At 34.3% G+C, this 19,177-nt stretch overlaps 3 protein-coding genes across 3 annotated transcripts; 1 reads left to right on the top strand and 2 right to left on the bottom strand.

Moving 5' to 3' along the window:
* Positions 1-1,395: 1,395 nt before the first annotated feature.
* On the bottom strand, positions 1,396-3,832 carry LOC123531042 (T-cell-specific guanine nucleotide triphosphate-binding protein 2-like). The gene is made up of 2 exons (XM_053535717.1): positions 2,940-3,832; positions 1,396-2,576 (listed from the first exon to the last, which is right to left on the bottom strand). The coding sequence occupies exons 1-2, from the start codon at positions 3,141-3,143 to the stop codon at positions 1,452-1,454; spliced, it is 1,329 nt and encodes a 442-aa protein (XP_053391692.1). The 5' UTR covers positions 3,144-3,832; the 3' UTR covers positions 1,396-1,451.
* Positions 3,833-6,212: 2,380 nt separating this feature from the next.
* LOC128554434 (interferon-inducible GTPase 1-like) lies at positions 6,213-8,765 on the bottom strand. Its single transcript, XM_053535716.1, has 2 exons — positions 8,728-8,765; positions 6,213-8,346 (listed from the first exon to the last, which is right to left on the bottom strand). Exon 2 carries the CDS (start codon positions 8,342-8,344, stop codon positions 7,121-7,123), a length of 1,224 nt encoding a protein of 407 aa, XP_053391691.1. The 5' UTR covers positions 8,345-8,346; positions 8,728-8,765; the 3' UTR covers positions 6,213-7,120.
* A 1,698-nt stretch (positions 8,766-10,463) lies between these two features.
* Positions 10,464-10,961, top strand: LOC123532735 (interferon-inducible GTPase 1-like). Its single transcript, XM_053535718.1, has one exon. The coding sequence runs from the start codon at positions 10,464-10,466 to the stop codon at positions 10,959-10,961; it is 498 nt and encodes a 165-aa protein (XP_053391693.1).
* Positions 10,962-19,177: the final 8,216 nt, after the last annotated feature.

Genomic DNA, 19,177 nt, shown 5'->3' with positions numbered 1-19,177 from the left:
CATTTCTTATATTTTAAATATCCACTACGTATATGGCAACATAGCTCAGTTGGGTAAAATGCAGACAAGAATTGGATATAAGCGAATCGTTTTGTGGGTTCGAATCCTCATGAAGGTTTTTTTTCAGATTTTTTTTCCTATTCGTTTTCATTTTAGCTTCCGTATATTTGTTTCTTTCTTTGATGGTTTGTATTTGTATATATGTCTTTATATAACACAATAGTATGTTCTTTATTTGCATGGCTAAAGTGCATGCATTTAATCAATATCATCTTTTATATAAAATAAACTATTCTAATCTGCCATATCGCCTTTAGATACCTCTCTGTCGTGTTGTCACAGAGCTCATGAAGGAATCTTAATTTTTATGCAAAAGTGAAATAAAAATTAAATGTCTATGCTGAGTTTCGAACCCACAAGGCAAAAGATCTGTTGAACATAGACAGTTTGCTTTACCACTGAGCTAATTCGTAATTGGTACAAAATCTAGAAATATTTAGATCGTAACATGTTAGAAAAATGTTGAATTCCCCATGTTCCATTTTAATCTATTTATAGTCATGTTTGTAAATATCAAGTTATCGTTGGGGCATAGTATAGTGGACGCAACTTGACCCCGATGGTTGACCTTTGTATTATAATACATAATGAGGCACAACCTATTATTGAAAAGGAGTGTAAGTAAAACACGAGCTGCACGAGAAAATGGAAACATAAATTTGTATGAATATAAATAAGTGTATCGGAAAGTTTTAACTCATCAAATGTACGTATACATACTTTGATACTGAAATATGTACAAACTTATTCCATATAAATATACACGGCTACCCTAAGCACCCCTTAATTTTACAATGAAATAATCAATATGAATAATCAGCCATAGGTCAAACATCGCGGTCAAGTTGCGACTACTATATTATATATTATATGTTTTGGAACTAATAAGTTAGGTTTTCACATACCGAAACGAAAAACAAGTGTATACGATGGTATATGTACTAACATTATTTTGCTTTATATGCAATGTCACGGCTACGGGCTAATCGCGCAGATCCAAATGGTTATTTGATGAAGTGCTTATATCAGAAGCACCTTTGCATTGCTGTTTCTGTTACATGTCAAAGTTACTTTATTCCATCGAATATCTTTTTCTATCATCTATCTTCACATATTATGAATTGTTCAGTCTTACAAGTTACAAGTGTTTTCTTATCTATTTTCTCTCATACGGTGTGTCTGATCTTATGTTAGAATAGCTTACGTTAAATTTCCAAATGAAAAAGGTTACTGCATGTACGCCTACTAAGGTGAAAAATTCTAATTACATTTTATTCACTTTTTATATTACATTCTATAAAATCTAACACAAAAATTAAGTACGATCTGTTTGTTTTTGTTTTTTTAAATAGTAAAATGTTTGTTATTATAGACAAACAAATCTACATTGACTATGAACGTAACAACACACTCCCAAGACTGTTCTTTAACCAGACCCTACAAATGGTATACACATGAACGATATCAAAAAGAGAAAGCAGAAATTGTGTTGTCTTGTCACATTGTTCAAACAGTTCATCTACTGCCGAATGAACTTGTGTGTGATACAGTCTTTCTTCCAAGTCTAACAACTCGCCTTTTACTTTTGAAACGTCTAAGTTTAAATCAAGCTGTGATGCGTACGGGAGAGACAACTGACTGATGTATAGTTCTTTCTCTTCTATCAAAGATTGTGCAACTGCTACATCAGAAGGAAGACTGTACGCTGCATGTAACGCCTTATGAGATAATCTGTTTTCAAGCTTGGCAGTTTTTACGCCCTTCGCATATTCCGTTGTAATTGGCAAGGCAAAGATAATTGCATGTGCTTTACTTTTACTGATTTGGGCGGCATCGGCAGTGAGCGCTTTTTCAAACCTCTCGTAGTCATAATGATTAAATGCGAAGCTATCAATGAGGAAAATATTGTCTTTGCTTTTAAAATCCTTTAAGACGTCCTTGTATGTAGATACCATCTGTGTTTTGAGAGTTTTTATATCAACATTATTCGGGCATCTTTTTTTTCGCCTAAGATTTTCTATATCGCAATCGAAATGACTTCGAAGCAGATACAGGGTTTTGTCACGATGTTCAATTTCTTGCATTAACCACAAATCAATCTCTGTCAAACGCGATGAAACAACCACTATAAAAAAATCAAACTTTTTAAAGTCAATTAGGTCTAAATACATTTTCTTAGTAAACTTTCCTGTTCCAACCCCAGGAAAATCCCAAAGAGTAACGTTTTTATTTCTACGGAGTGAATATGGAGTAATAGCGGTGGTCGTTTCAGTCAATCCAACTTTTGCAGCAGAGGTATCTTCAGCGTCAAATTCACACATACTATTTATAAAAGTTGATTTGCCAGCACCAGAACAACCGATAACTGCTATGTTTACGGTTTCTGATCTCCACGCATTAATTTCGTCTTGCAGCAAATCAATAGTTTTATTTTTGCCACAGCTCTGTAACGCACTCTTAAACAAATCGTTCTTGTGTGTGTTGTAAACCTCTCCAGATCTATGTATTTTGACAGACTGAAAAAGATACAACGTTTTCTTACAAAAACTGAACGTATATTATTTTCATTCAGAGTAAAGGGAAAAGGAAACCAAGTATAAAAACAAAATGATACTTTTAATTTACATATATGCATTTTTATTAATCTTATCTCTTATCATAGGGGAACATATTTTCATTATTCAAAAACTTAAGTAAAGCTTCATTTATTTGTTTGACGTAATTGCTATCATCTATTTTACTGTTGTCGTGATTTTGGCCATATTGTTAATGCATCAACGTTATATTTAAAGTTCTTGCTGCATTAAATTTAATCTTAGAGAAATGTACAGATACATGTATGTATATCGTCAAAAGTATATAGCATTGTTGAAACCAACCTCTACACTTTCTAAATCGATGACAGATCCAATTTCATCACAGTCTTCTATTACTGCCTGAAGATACCTGTTTGGATTATAGACGTAGTTTCGCACTTTACTACAATTTTCAATTTCTATAATACTTTTTTCAAATTGTTCCACAACATTCTTAGAATTCTCCATGGTAATGAAGAGTTTGCTCCGCTGTTCTGCTGTTTGCATTATTTCCACGTTACGTCTCAAAGACTCGCATTTCGATTTCTGTTCATCATATTTATCTGTTAAATCGTCCAGCTGCTTGGCGTCATCAGTTCTGATTTTATAGATACTTTTTCAATATTCATTTCAAGGACATCAAATTTTGTATTCATTTCTTCTCTTTGAGCTTTAATTGCTGATTTCGCATGATTGCAACACTTTTCTACCTCTGAATGTTTTGTTTGTACCAATGATTCAGTTACGTTTTTGAGTTCTTTTTCACATTGAATAAGTTTGCTTTTAAATAATTGAAAGTTGGTGCTTTTTTCAATATTCCGTACTATTTCAGGCACATGTACGGTCCTGCAGTTTTGGTGAAGATCACTATTGCATTTTGAGCAGGCAAAGCTGCTACAAGCTTTACAGAAAAACTTTATTATCTCCGTAGAATGTATCTCACACGTTTCAAGGCAAAAGTCCTGTGGCATTGTTAACTGATCTTGATGTACATGATGAGGAAGAAATCGTTTATGAAATTTCATACATTTTGCACAGAAATATTCTACACAATCAACACAAAATCCTTCCGCTTTTGAATACTCGTTGTCTTTTTTGCATGACTCGCAAAACATTTCAGTTATAAAATCAGAATCACACGTGATTGATGCGCTAAAATCATTTGATATTTCTCTGTTCGCCATTTCACCTGTTATAGTAAAGTAAACACAAAATAAAACCTTCAGGTTTACACATTTGAACAAAAGCACCTATCTCAGCTATCTTACGGAATGTCGATCCTAAGTTTTATCTTGATATTGAATGAATATATCGTTTGTATTTGTCCGATCTGCTACGAGACATAAGCTGTCACATAAGATAGGGAAATAGATAGAACAACTGCAAATATGAATATCAGAAATACGGTTAAAATCTATGACATAAAATGTAATTTTCGTACTTATTAATTGTTTTTTATAGGTATGAATTTTTGCATATACATTTACGAGTTAATTCTATATTTGCGTTTAATTAAACCAATCGGCAAACATTTATTTTGTTTCGAACTTTACTTTTCTCCGTTCAAAAAAAAGTGTCAAAATGATAACATGAACAGTTGAAAACAGGTTTAATAAAAAATAATCATGTAAAGGTTTCGAGGACAAAACAGATAGAACATTAACAAACATGTTGATGCTTTTCTGGTCAGATGATGCACGTGCAGTATTGAATGACCTGAAACAAAACACTTCTATACACTTCTATAACAATACAAAAACTGTCTGTTTAACGAATAAAATATTAAATATATATAAGGATGGTACATGTATCATATTAGAAGCAATTTCAAAACAGCTGAGTTTTTTATTATGACGCAAATGCACATGACTTAAATCTGAAGGACAACGTCTCTGTACATAACTGTCGTTAACTTATTGTTATCTGTAATGTTATCTCTAAGGACAGCTCATGTGATTTTTTGAACCTTAGACATGCGTTTGCACATATTGATAACCAGGTTTTAGTTTAGTAGTTTAGCTAAGTATCAAGTCGAATGTTTGCAATTTCAAAAGTTCAATGTCATTTAAATATTTGATTTACTTTCAAATTGATACTTCTTTTTTACTGTAGTGAGCTTTTTGTCACCACTAAGTCTCAAACCTGTTTTATTATTTTTATTTATTATATTTTCTGGTCCTTTGGGATCATGGAATCCATTCAACATGTGTGTAAAAGAATTACACTTAAGGCGGTGCTGGGGGCGTGAGAAAGGTTGCACATTTCATTACCTCCCATGAACAGATTCAATCAAACCGAGTCTGCTATTATTCCTCTTGGTTGCATTCTTAACTTCCAACGGATCTTTTACAGATTTTCTTGATTGTCTCCAGCTTTTTGCGAACAAACAAATGGATATAGAAATGGGCTGCGTCACACGTATCAAATTTTATCATGGAATATGGAATTTTCTTTGCACAAATGTTCCCATGATGAGACAGCATGTATTGTGAAACATGTAGACACTAGCTCAAATGTTGTCAGCGTCTGTTTCGTGTTTGGTCTTTTACTATAATTCATCATAGTTTTTATATGACTTAACATAAATGTTCCTTATAACGAGATAAAACTAAGGACCTAGCTAAGAGATCAAAACAAAAGCTGAAAGATCAAAGATATGAGGTCATTTATTTGCTATGCAGTAATGGATATTCAAGCTGTTACTGTAGCACAAAAAAATGTACCACACGCAAGCTTTAGACTCTAGCTCAAAGGTCAAGGTCACACTAACAGAGAAAATGTACTTTAGAAATTACGAGAAAAGATCTCGTACTTACGAGATAATCGCCGCAGAATAACAAGAAAAGAATTCATTATTACGAGAAAAATATGGTTATTACGAGAAGATATCGCATAATTACGGGAAAAGATTTCGAAACTTCGAGAGAATATCTTATAATTACGAGATATTTAAGTCTTATCTGCGTGTGGGGATATCGGTTTTACGAGTTAAGTGGGCCTTGAACTTTGAAAACTGTTTCTATTGAAAAATTTCGGAACTGTTTGGTCCGGAACCTTCAAACAAAACAGGGATAAAACATGGTCTGTAAATGCCCAGTGCGATCTTGGGGCTTATATGTCAAAGGTCAAGGTCTTAGGTATCTAAACTTTGAAAAAGGTTTCAGATCAATATTTTTTGACCCATTTGGCCGACAACATTGAAACATCATCTTTGTTAAAGGGTTTACTTTAAGGACAAAGGAACATTAGACTGGTCACACAATCAAAGTCTATTGGTTTACGCAATACTTATTACATAATTGCAGTTGTTACAATTTACAAATACATAAACATAGAGGATTGAGTAGGAGGAATAAAAACTGAATTCTGAAGAACACGAAATCATCTACTCTAAATAGTAAATAAAAAGTAAAACAGCATCCAATTAAATATAAAATTTTTAATTATCAATTCACCCACGGAAAGTTTGCATAAAACTATAATAGACATTTTCAGCATTTTCTGTAAAGAATGTATTAATTAACAAATAAAAGCGAGACTGTCTGGTGAATGAAAAGAAAGTATAGTTGACAGAATCATATTTTATTTCCAATATAAATACATAATAAACGATGCAACTTGAAACATAATGAACAAAGTAAAAAATGAACATCTGGAGTCGGATTATGTCAAAAGTAAATTAGCTCATAAATACTTTTTCCTTTCATAATGACCCTTCCCTGATAAAGTTCGCAATCAATAGTCATAGTTGGAACGAAAAGGTCATGCTTTTCTAGTAATCATTATTTTGTCTGCATGGTTTTCTTAAATAATTTTAGGCACAGTAAGATTTTTCAGAATTAGATTTTCAATATTTAATCAAATTGGTGGCCATTTTATTTCAATGGCAGCGAAAACAAAATGTATGATTAGATCTGTTTTAGATATTCATTTTAACTATATTATGAAAACGTAATTTCTCTTGTTTTCGAACAGGAGAGAAAGAAAACAATATGATTTCTATCTTAAACTCAACAACAGTCAATATTCGTCTATTTGAAAAATATTTGAAAAGTATTTCATAAAGACATAATTCAGCAGTGTACATATGTCTTCATTAACGCTAAAATGTCTACCTTCTTTGTCAGCCATGTTCCTTAATTTTGAAAGTTCATATTTTTTTTATAATGATCCGATTTTAAAATTATTATTGTAGCGTTATGGATATCTAAACAATGACTCACATGTAATAATAAAAACTACATTGTATACCTTACAGCAATACTAAACCTAAAGTTTACTAGATATCATATCATGCAAAGTAAATTAATATAAAAGACATGAATATTGCTGAAACGAAACTCAGATGAAAAAAAAATCATTTAATAAATGAACGTGAACCGTGTATTTGGCAATTGTGGCTTACATAAATTAAAAGAAAACTTGTTCCGAAATAGTTTGTTCCATGTATTGTTTTCTTTTTTTTTAATACATTACTTGTCAGTTTAAAGCCCTGTTTTAACAGCGCACTCTTTGGCAACCTGAATTGGTACATTTTGGAAAAGATTTCTAGCAATTTTATGCATGCATTTCATGTACGTTAACAACATGTTAAATACTATGCAAATAAAGTTCCTCTGACCTATATTCATATTATCTAAATCGGATCTTATCTTTTTTTTGAAGTGTTTTATGCTTTCTTTTATCCCCATCACATGTGATGTGATTAAACGTTTATCAATTCGTTTTAGCTGTTTTATCTTCATGTAAGTGTCAAGTTTTGAAAGACTGAACAAGTCTCCGTCGACTTTCAGTGTGTCATCGTCAATTTCAAACACCTCTCGATAATATTTACTTTCATGCTCGAAAACATCTTTCATCTCGTGCTCGGCTGAAGCAACTGTACATCTCATTCCAGACTGAAAAGACACGTACTGAATTCTGATGAAGAGGCCGCGGCATTTCTTATCTATAATCTCTTGTGTAGCAGAAGAGATACTTGTCGCTAAAATGCTTGCTTTCAATCCACCGGTTTCTCTAATAAGCGCAGCTACAAGTTGGTTGTAATCGTAGCTTTCGCACATAAAGCTATCTATTAAAAATAAATGTATTGATTGTCCGACAATTGTGGTATTTTCTTGAACCTCTTCCTTCAGTTTGTTTTCACATTCGTTTCTGATGACGTTCAGCTCTTTTTCAGACTCCGCGTTTGGATAAGCCCTCTTATAATTCTGAATATCTTGGCCGATATGCGATCTTACAAAGTAATACCTTTTACCTAGTTTTTGTATCTGCTTTGCTAACCAGGCATCATTCGCGGTAAATCTGCTTCTAGCCATCAGAATGAAGAAGTCATAGTCCTTCAGTTTCGCTCTCTCTACGTATGTATCTTTCGGGAAATTTGGTGTGCCAACACCAGGTAAATCCCAGTATGTCACTCTGCTATTTTCTTTCTTGTACGTAGATATTGCCAAAGTTGTCTCAGTGACCCCGGTTGGTGCTGCTCCCTCGTCGTCCTCATTCAAGCCCATCATCACATTTATTAATGTCGATTTTCCTGCGCCGGAACTTCCGGTTACTGCCACATTCAGCTGTGTTTCTTGCCAAAGATATAAATTCTCATTTATTTCCTTTCGTAGTCCTTCAAGACCGCCCTTTTCTAGCACATTTTTTATTTTTTGAGTGGCCGCTTTTATTTCCAACAACTCGTCATGCGATGAAGCAGCCATTTCTGAAACAAATTATGAGAGTTAATACTTTTAAACTTACTTTATAGTATAATTGTTTGTTTGTTAAAAACTAAAATTGAAATTGATAAATGTTCTAGTGTACATTTTTCCCCATGCGCTCACTTTTTTTATCTAACATGTAAATAAATATAAAAATTTTTTAAGTATTTTATCAAGTCTATAATGAAAACTCCATTTGGATATTATATTTTTTAAAGCCAGCGAATTCATAGTAATTGTTATAAGAAATATAGAAAGGATTCATATGAACCAAGCTTAAATGAAAACTGATTACATAAGAATATAATTCATCATTTCCCTTACGAGATTACTTCTATCAATTCAAGCTGATCGTTTCGGAATAGCTATCTAAATCTACTTACTTCTATATATGATGATTTCGTATTATCAACATCGCAACTAATCACACAGGACAGATTAACTAAAATCAAAAACAACGCTATTCATACGCATGCGCAAAGTTTTATCCGCTTTAATTGTATATGTACTATTGTAGTAATTCCGTCGACATACAGGTTTGATTTTATTGAAACATATTGTAGAGTGCTTGGAAATGCTAAACTTATTCAAATTATATTAGATTATTCAATAGTGATATGTACACAATGGCAGTTATATTTGAACGTCTGCATATCGGATGGGACGGTAGCCGAGTAGGCACGAATAATAAACTTTCCATCCTGTGATAGGTTTCCTCTGTAAGAGAAGAAACATATTCCGATGGACATGATTTCATTTTTAAAAACATATAGCAAGAGGCCAAAATTTCAAAAAAGGAAAAAGACGTACCAAGATTGACGTATTTGTACACCTGTGACTCAGGTAATGTTTGTACGTTCTGACTGGCATGTAATGTAAACAAACTCACGAAGTGAACTTATTTTTCAGAATTGAATACCTTTTACTACACATACAATACTTCATTAGTCATTTTGATATTTTTGCTACCCATGTTGTGCATTTAATTAAACGTTTACCGTGTGTTCATTAAATATATATACGGAAATTTTGAATTTGTAAATGTCTTTAACAAAGCAAATATGGTCATCACTTAGTCTAGCTTTCGTCTAAAACTGCTGACTTTGGAATATGAACCAAAAGCATTTTGAGTAAGCCTTTATACTTTGTTATGAGAGATACCATAGATGCACATTGCCTTGGCGGTTCAAGTGATTGGACCTATACCCTGCAAAGTCAATTTGGTGCCCCTATTTGAGCTGTAAATGATGACTGTGTTGAGCATTAACTATATTAACTTATATGTAAACGTTCGCTAAATATCAAATACCTTGTTAGCTGCTTTATAAAATATTGAATAGACAACTTTTGACTTCAGTTTTTATTTGATTTAATTATATTTTATTGCTTTTGAAAACATGTAGCATTATAAGTACACAAAAAAATAAATTTTGAAACAGGAACAGAACATATAATTTGTTCAAAAGAAATGGGCCGGGTCAAAGGTTTTACCAATATTAATGACGGACCTTTGCTAACAAAATTTAAAAAAATAAGCAGTTCATAGTTCGTAATTTATGTAATATTCATATCAAACGAAGAGGAGAAAAAAAACAAGGAAAGAAACAACAAAGAATCTAGCAAGACAAGAGATAAAAGAATTTAGAAATATAAAGATAAAGTTAAGGATTAAGTTCTGTAAATATTTTCATTGAGTTTCTTTGATGGCTTTACTAATACGAAACCAAAGTATGCATATATACAATTATCTTCAAACGATTGCGCCCCTCCAAGCTCCCAGCTCTTACGACTAGGTACACTAAATATTCAAATATTGAAATGCCTGTATAACTTAACACAATTCGCTCAAAATTACACCATACATTTTTATAATTTGAAATCAATTTTGAAATCTTCATATCTACACCCACTCCCTAAACCTAGAGTTTCAATTGTTCGGTCCGTTGTATCTTATATTATAAATAACTAAAATATGGTATGTGCTTACTTTTAATGTACGTAGAGGCAAGCTTTATTGGTTTGCAATTCTACATATGTCAGTAAAATGACATCTACGGATAAGATGCAATAATGTTTTACTTACAGGAATGGATACAAGAATAAAAAATGGAAAAGCGTAATGGACAAGAGATCAGAGGAGTTTAAATCCACATTTCAAAAGCAAGGTGTGGCTGGCCTTAGTCAGGCAATATTTGAGGATCTTGATGGATGGAAAAATGAAAACATTAATATTGCAGTTCTTGGGCAGTCTGGGGTAGGGAAATCTTCGTTTATAAATGCCTTGCTAGGTCTTAAGCCTAGCGATGAAGGCGCAGCGGCTGTGGGTTTGCACGAGACAACAAATGAAAAAAAATCTTACGTACATCCGAAGAATAAAAATTTTCTTATTTGGGATTTCCCAGGTGTAGGTACCAAAAACTTCCCAAGAGAAGAATACCTTGCTAAGGTTGATTTTCGAATATTCAATTACTTCATTTTAATAACGTCTAAGAGATTTTTTGAATATGACATATGGCTTGCACATGCGGTAGAAATGACAAGAAAATGTTTCTATTTTGTTAGATCTATGTTTGGTAATGACATAGAAAATGAAATGAATAAAAAAAGAAAAAGATAATGACACGTGAGGAGGAAGAAAGCTTAAAAGAAAAAGTATTTAAAGACTGTAAAAAGAATCTTGAATGCTTTAACTGTGAAGACAGGATATTTATAATTGACAATTACGAAAGAAATTTGTTCGATTTTGCAAAACTAGAAGAAAGAATTATTCGCGATGCTTCAGAGATAAGTGAGAAAAAGCATACTGCAATTACTCTTTCCTTATTCGCCATGACAAAATCGGTAATAGAAGGAAAGAAATGTGTTTTAGAAAAGCGAATACCAGGAATAGCACTGCGTGCTGCCTTTGCTCTTCGTATAAATGGCGCAGATGTACGCATATTGATGGAAGAGAAAGAATTCTACAGGAATCAGTTTAAACTAGATGCGATATCTCTTGAGCAAGATGCCGAAGCGTCAAATATTCAGGAACAGTTATCAGTTGTAGAGCTTAATCTGCATCATAGAGAAACACAATCAGTAGAAAATGAAGAACTAATGAATGAAATTGATGGACTAATACCGTTTTTGATACCATTCGTCAATATCGTTAAAGCGTACAAAGCTAGTAAAACATGGCTAAAGAAGACTCTTGATGGAACAGTACAGTCTGCAATGACAGTTAACGTAATTATGATCAAAAGTTTAGCTACACCATGAGCCGTATATTTAAGATATCAATTCAAGATAACCAGAACATATATTAAATAACAAAACTGGTTTTAAAATGTGTGTGTTCATTTGTTTGCAAAAATTGATAATATTTAAAATCATAGTGCTTCCATACCATATCTATGCATGCTTTAACCTCGTTTGTTTTTACTACAATGAGAACTGTTGTATTATGATAGTCGAATGCATTCTTTAAATATAAATACAGGTTTGGTGACAAGATTGTTTACATGATCTTAAACAAAATACAAAACCAAATAGTACATATTTCTAAATAATTCCTCCTGCATTTATAACAAAGTACCGTTAACAGGGTCCAGCCTTCTGCCAAGTCACTGAGTACATACATTTTATGGTCCCATGGGTAAGCATACGTCTTTTGTCATTGAGTACATGCGTTTACAGGTTCCATGGGTTTTAGTTTATTTATCTTACCTGAGCATTTATGTGTTTTATCATGTATTCCCGTGGTTATTATTGTGTGTGTAAGGGGATGACCTGGAAGCGAGTAACTTTATTTACACCGTCTTGTAAGTTACTTCTGTTTTTATAAAAATTGCTATATCTATAAAATTCACAATTTCTGTTCAAAACAGATAATTCAATACAAAAATCTAACGTAATTTATCTCCTATTTTCTCTGTTTTCATGACAGTCTATGCCTAGTAGATCTAGTCTATATATTCAATGAAGCAAATTTATTTCTGTAAAAGGTTTATTCAAATCCTCTTCGTTGATATTACTTTTGTAATGTATATATTCCTTGCCCGTTTCAGGATTTCTGTGTACTGAAAACTGATTTTAATTTTGTACTTTTGCTTGTAAATCACATAGCGTTTTGCTAACAATTTCGTGACTAAACCGGCTTTAAAAACATACTTTTCTTATGGAACTTAACAGTTTCTGAGCCCGCTACATGTTCTGCGATTTACCAGTCTAGTACGGTAAACCTGTCAACCTGAGTTACTGAGATTCATTTGTCTGAAATGACTTTTAAATGCATAGTTTTGCCTAACTGAATTTTCCACATTTCCCTGAGAGGCTCTTGAATCCCACCTCTACTTTTACTCAAAATACACAGACGAGTTGTACGAATGCGTACATTTTAACCTGATTTGCTAGGATTTTGTCAGAGATGTCCTACATGCTTTATTTAATCTTCTTGTTGTTGTTGTTGGGTTTAACGTCGCACCGACACGACACAATTATAGGTCATATGGCGACTTTCCAGCTTTTGATGGTGGAGGAAGATCCCAGGTGTCCCTCCGTGCATTATTTCATCACCAGCGGGCACCTGGGTAGAACCACCGACCTTCTGTAAGCCAGCTGGATGACTTCCTGACATGAAGAATTCAACGCCCCGAGTGAGGCTCGAACCCACATCGATGAGGGGCAAGTAATTTGAAGTCAGCGACCTTAACCACTCGGCCACGGAGGCCCCCTATTTAATCTTGTATCAATTCAAAAATTTCCGGGGAAGACCCTGGACACCCACTTCTATTTGTACTCAAGTTATGCAGGCGGATAATGTGTACATTTCAACCTGATTCTCTCAAATTCTTTATCGGAGATGTCTTAAAATGCACCATTTTGTCTTTATAAATTCAAAGTTTCTTGGGGAGGACCCTTGAAATCCCATTTTACCTGTATTCCAATTATGCAGGCGACTGGTGCAAACTTCTTAATCTTATTTGCTCAGATATTCTTTCAAAGCTTGCTTAAACTGCACAGCTTTGTCTAAATTTCTTAGGGAGGACCCCGAACCCAACTCTCTACGTGTAGCCCAATTATGCAGGCGAGTAGTGTGTAAATTTTAAAGTGATGGGCTCAGAGTTATGTCTGAAATGGCTTGAAACCAACAGTGTTGTATTGTAGTGTCAAAACTTTTCAAGCAGGACTGCCCCGATCTCAGCTTGGCTCCAATATTGCAGACAAGTTGTGTGTACATTTCAAAACTGTTTGTTCAGATTTTCAGTCTAAAATGACGTAAAATACATCATTTTGCCTTGCAGGTTTTCAAAGAAATCTCAGGATGTGCCCCTGTAACCCTACCTTAACATATTCCACAACTCCATGTGCTTTCTTATAATTGAAGACAAAATGTTCAAATTAATTAGTTTGTACCTAAGCCCATATATGCAACACTCTTGAGCGTAGTCACTCCGTGATCGTAAAAGTTTAGTTACAAGGTTTACTACCACATTTATTCTTATTTCATGCTTACTCAGATAAAACAAAACAGAAAACAGAAAAGATAATCATGAATCTAAGAATACAAATTTTTATAGCACATATATCTTGGTGTCTCACAGTTAGACTTACAGTTACTGTAAAACATTTTTGATTGGCAGTTAAGTTATAATTTCTACCTACTCTAGTAGCATGGCGGATATTACAAATCACGCGATAGTTAGAATCTTGATTAGATAAGACTTCATATATATCACCTTTGGATTAACATATTACTAAAATTATACATCATGAATTTAAACGCATGTGAAAAAACTTGGAGAATATAGTTATGACAAATGTTAATAAGGAACGTGATGTAGCACTCATATAACATCTGTTGTTTACAAGTTTGCAAATAGAATTCGTGATCTGGCAAATTGGTTACACGTATAATTTTAAGACAAAATTGAAATGCAATATATATATATGTAATACATGTATGCGATTTAAATAAACATCAAAAGTAAATAAAATCAATGACAAAACAATAATTCATCAACACATGATAATACAAATATGTACAAATGTAACTATGTTACAACTCTTTTCCGAAAGAATTCTGCCTCGGTGTTTTTTTCAGGGCTGGTTACAGCACTGATTATTAAAAATATTGTGAAAATATCAAGAGGCAATATAAGCTTCGATAAGTATATAGCTTAAACCGCTCTGTGGTGGTTTTGCCACTGACCGTTCTGATGCCGTTCCCAGTTGTGTTCCTTTTTCATGTATGTTTGATTCTGTTTGCAACTTCTATGTTTCATCATAGCCTTCGTTAAGGTTCGAAACCTGCGTGTACACCTACCCCACGTTTCCATTTGGAGTACTTTATGGGCGACGACTGCGTTCTGTGAATATGGCTTTTTCTGTTATAGTTCTGGACTTGTTGTCTATGATACAATAGTAGAAATAAGTTATACATAAGGACTGATATTGTTATCTGCTTTATTTACATTGACCTGCGTATGGGGTTTCCTTGACCTAATAACAGCCGAAATCAAATTACTTTTATCTAAATAATTGTCTGTCTTTGAAATATGAGAGGACAAACTAATATACCGAAGTGCAGCACAGATTATGTCCAATTGATGTAACACACTGTATCGATGAACTCGAATGCACCGGTTTTTCAACGCTAATAGAAATTCTACCTCATATTTTGTAACCTATGTATTCATGTTTTGCTATAACATCACATAACCGCCTAGGCCGACTAGTGGTAGAGTGTCCGCTTGGAGTGCGGGGATCGTTAGTTAGATCTCGGGCCGCGTCATACCAAAGACGTGAAAATGGTACAAGTACCAACCTTGCTTGTCGCCTAGCACTAAAAGGGACACTGACTTCTTTTATCTCGTACCCTCATGTCGATGGATTCCAAAAGGAAATGGTTGCCGAGAATGGTTACTAAAAGCTGCGGAACTTGCTTCACAATCAATCTAAAGCGAATAAGTATAAACTAACCTATAATATCGCATTGACAATTTGTTGATGGTGGTGGCTGATTATAAAAATTCGTTATGTCGCGTTGTCGTGCACACCGCTTTTTGTAGAACATTTCATTGTGTCGCCATGGTGCATACGCCAAAGCAGCATAACGAATGTTTTAAAAAACATGTGTCAATTTGGCGCGCCCGCCAACGCAGAACAATAAAACATTAAATTTCGTCTTGGCGTAAACCACGCGCAAGCCAATGCGAAATACCGGAATGTCATGAATCATCCACCATAATTGATAACTCAGGCCTGTATATCATTCACAGTTTGGCCTCAAATACGCAACCAACTTAATCAAAAACATTTTTAAATTATAGTTTTTTTGGGGGGTTTTGTTTTTTATTTTTTTCCCTGGTATTTTGGTAGTATAACCTTGAAATAGATATTCCATTTCTATTTTTAGCAGTAGAGCTACATCTATTGGTATCAACAAAGTGATTAGAATAATTCTTTTGCTTCAGTATCTAAATTTTCTTTATTTTACATGTAATTTGATCATCTGTTTTTATCTATATCTAAATTTTACCATCTTATCAAGACATATAAAACAAAATGTTATCTTATCAAAAGATCATGGCAACTTAGTTTACCTCAGGTAAAGTTGTGAAGGATGATTGGGCAGACTTGCATAGATCTACGTTTAATACAGTTACGCCCTAACTAGTTTCATTACGAAATTAATAAGTACCTGTAAATTTCCTATATTATTTTTTCAGTGAATAGAAATCGAGCTCTTGAACATATGTTGTTTTGTTTGGTTTTACGTCACACAGACACACTTATATGACATTTGGACACTTTCCAGCTTATGGTGGTAAAATATTTCATGTACGCCTTTGGGCATTTTTTTTTCATTATGGACCACCTGAGTAAAACCACCGGTCGGCCATCAGTTGAAGTATTCTATGCCCAAAGTGAGACTTGGACCCACATCAAGGAATGGCAGGTAATTTGAAGTCAGTGACCCTAACCACTTGCCCTCTTATGGCTGGTATGTTGATCTTAAGGTAGGTTGTTGCGACCCTGCTAAAGAACTTTTGGTAATGTATTGTTTGCGTTTATTGAAGTATTCAACATGACTAGCAAATCTTATTTATTGAGAAATATATATCACCAAAGATGTTTCATGGAGTGCATCACTATATTTATTCTTAACCTTTAGACTGCTGGCGGCAAGTGATTCTGCCTTTGCGACCAGTGCAGACAAAGATCAGCTTGCATATTCATGGTCTGCACTGTTCGCTATTCAGTCATTAAATTTTCAGTGAACACCCCTTTGAATGATAAGTGGTACTGCCCAAATTGAATGAAGGACCAGTTTATTTCAGAAATTTGGCAAGGGTAAAGGTTAAATGTGTTGGCATTGAGCTATCAAACGTGTCGTGTCAATAGACTTTTGGATCAGTAGGCCACAGATACAATAACATTGAAACTGATAACGGTTTCGAACTTACAAATGGACAACGGTTGACATAATTGCCTTTAATCTTTAAAAGATGTTTACTATGGATAATTAGGTAACTCCTGCTGTTTTCATTAGCTGGTCACAGGGTCACTGAGGCGGAAAACGGTGTTCTGTCAATAACTGGAGACCGCTTATTACTTGTAAAAAAAACAAAGAAAAATATCAAACAGGGAATGCCAAGCACCAAAAGCGCAGCCTCCTCAAAACGAACCCCCAGCACGCAAACGCGTGCACCACACACACACACACACACACACACACACACACATACACTCAAAGCTTACACATCAGGACAAAACGAACAACACACACACACACACTCAAAGCCAACACATAAGGACAAGACGAACAATAAGCATACACACAAGCGCGCACACAAAGTCAACACACAAGGACAAAACGAACAAACAAAGGAACACAGTGGGGCACCGCCTTGGAACGGTCAGTGGCAAAAATACCACTGGGGAGCTTAAACCGGTTTATGGTGCGCACCCAACCTCACTCTTACCCCCACCATGTTCCAAAGACATGGGACTGTGTAAATAAAAGTAATCCCCTCCAGGTGAATCTCTAACACACGTAATGGAAACAAAAAGGCATGGCATGTAAAACATAAAAATGCTCGTGTATAAATATATAAAAAGCAAACCTTAAGAACCAAAAACGTATGTAATATCGAACCACTGTAACTTAGATGTTTTTCGCCCTATTGCAATAGAAATATATCTGTGTATTAAGCTTTTTAATTATAATTAGAAGGGTTTTGCTGCAAAAATCGGTTTAGTGCTTAGTGCAGGATGATGACAGTCCTAATTCCACCAAACAGTGAAATTTTATATCGGGAAAGTTAACATACATGGCGTATGGTATTTCGCGCTGGATGAAAAGTTTCATTCTGCCAAAGAACTCATTCGTACACGACTCAACGAACCCAAAATAACTTTTTTTACACCTGACACAGTCAGAATCGCACACGCAATTACAAGCCTTAGTAATATGCGGCCACAGTGTTTAAAGTGCTAGTTGCTCTATTACATTGATTTATAATTTCTATTAAGCTTGTGAACTACAATTAGAGGGGTTTCGCTGCCAAATTGGTTCAGTTGCTAGGGCAGGACGACACAAATTGAAATTTCACATAGCAAAAGTTAATATACCTGATCTTTGAAATATATTTCGCGTTGCGTGAATTGTTTCTGTCTGTCACAGAACTCATCTTCATACGGCCCAACGTACTCCAAATTCAAACTTAATGAAGTAAAAAATGACAGCTATGCACAATATTTGGACTTCAAGCAAATGCGGGAAAATGTGTCTGAGATGTTTTTCACTCTATTGCAATGAAAACATTTGCTGCCACATCGGGTCAATGGTTAGGACAAAATGACTGTCTGAAGCTTTAGTAATTACGGATCACTTTGACTAAGGTGTGTTTCTTTTCGCTCTGTTGAACGAAAATATATCTCTTTATTAAGCTTGTGAACTACAATTTGAGGTACCTCAGAGCCAAATTGGTTTCGTGGTTAGGGCAAATTGATGGTCTTAATAATTGGGTCAAAACTTGAAACGTTACGCAGCAAAGGTTCATATGCATAGCCTTTGAAATATATTTTGCACTGTATGAATTGTTTCTGTCTGTCAGAGAACTCAATCTTGAACGGTTCATTTACATTTTACACCGGAAAAGTGAAAATCGCACACGATATTTCTAGCCTCAGTAATATCGGAACACTGAATAGAATGATTTCCGCTCTATTGCAAGATATCTGTTTATTGGGCTTTTGAACAACAAGTAGAAGAGGTTTGGTGCCAAACTGGCTAAGTTGTAACGACAGAATGACCATCTCAATAATGTTTTGATAAATCAAATGTTCATATGTATAAATTTTGAATTATATTTTGAGCTATTTGAATTGTTTTTGTCTGTCACAGAACTCATACGGTCCAAGGCGCTCAAATGACATTTTACCTCTGATAAGTGAGAACCGCACATACATTACCAGTCTTAGCACATTTGTACAAGTCACTCTATTGCAACGAAAATGTCTATTTGCATTTAAGCTTTGGAATTACAATATGATATGCTTCATTGCTAACTCGGTTCAGTGCATAGGGCAGAATGACTGAATTTAGACAAAAATAGAATTCATACATAGCCAAAGTTAATATGAATTACGATTTGAAATATATTTGGCGCTGGATGAATTGTTTCAGTCTATCACAAAACTATAGGGTTCCACGCACTTGAAATTTTACGCCGGACAAAATTAGAACCGCACATGACATTAAAAGCCTCAGTAATATCGGTCCACTGTGTTTCGCTCTATTGCAATGAACACGTGTGTTTTTAAAGCATGTGAGGTACAATCAGAGGT

This window comes from Mercenaria mercenaria, unplaced genomic scaffold, assembly GCF_021730395.1.
Source record: "Mercenaria mercenaria strain notata unplaced genomic scaffold, MADL_Memer_1 contig_5040, whole genome shotgun sequence".
NCBI lineage: Eukaryota > Metazoa > Mollusca > Bivalvia > Venerida > Veneridae > Mercenaria > Mercenaria mercenaria.
Note: the sequence above shows the minus strand (reverse complement) of the source record. Positions and strands in the feature narration are given on the sequence as shown.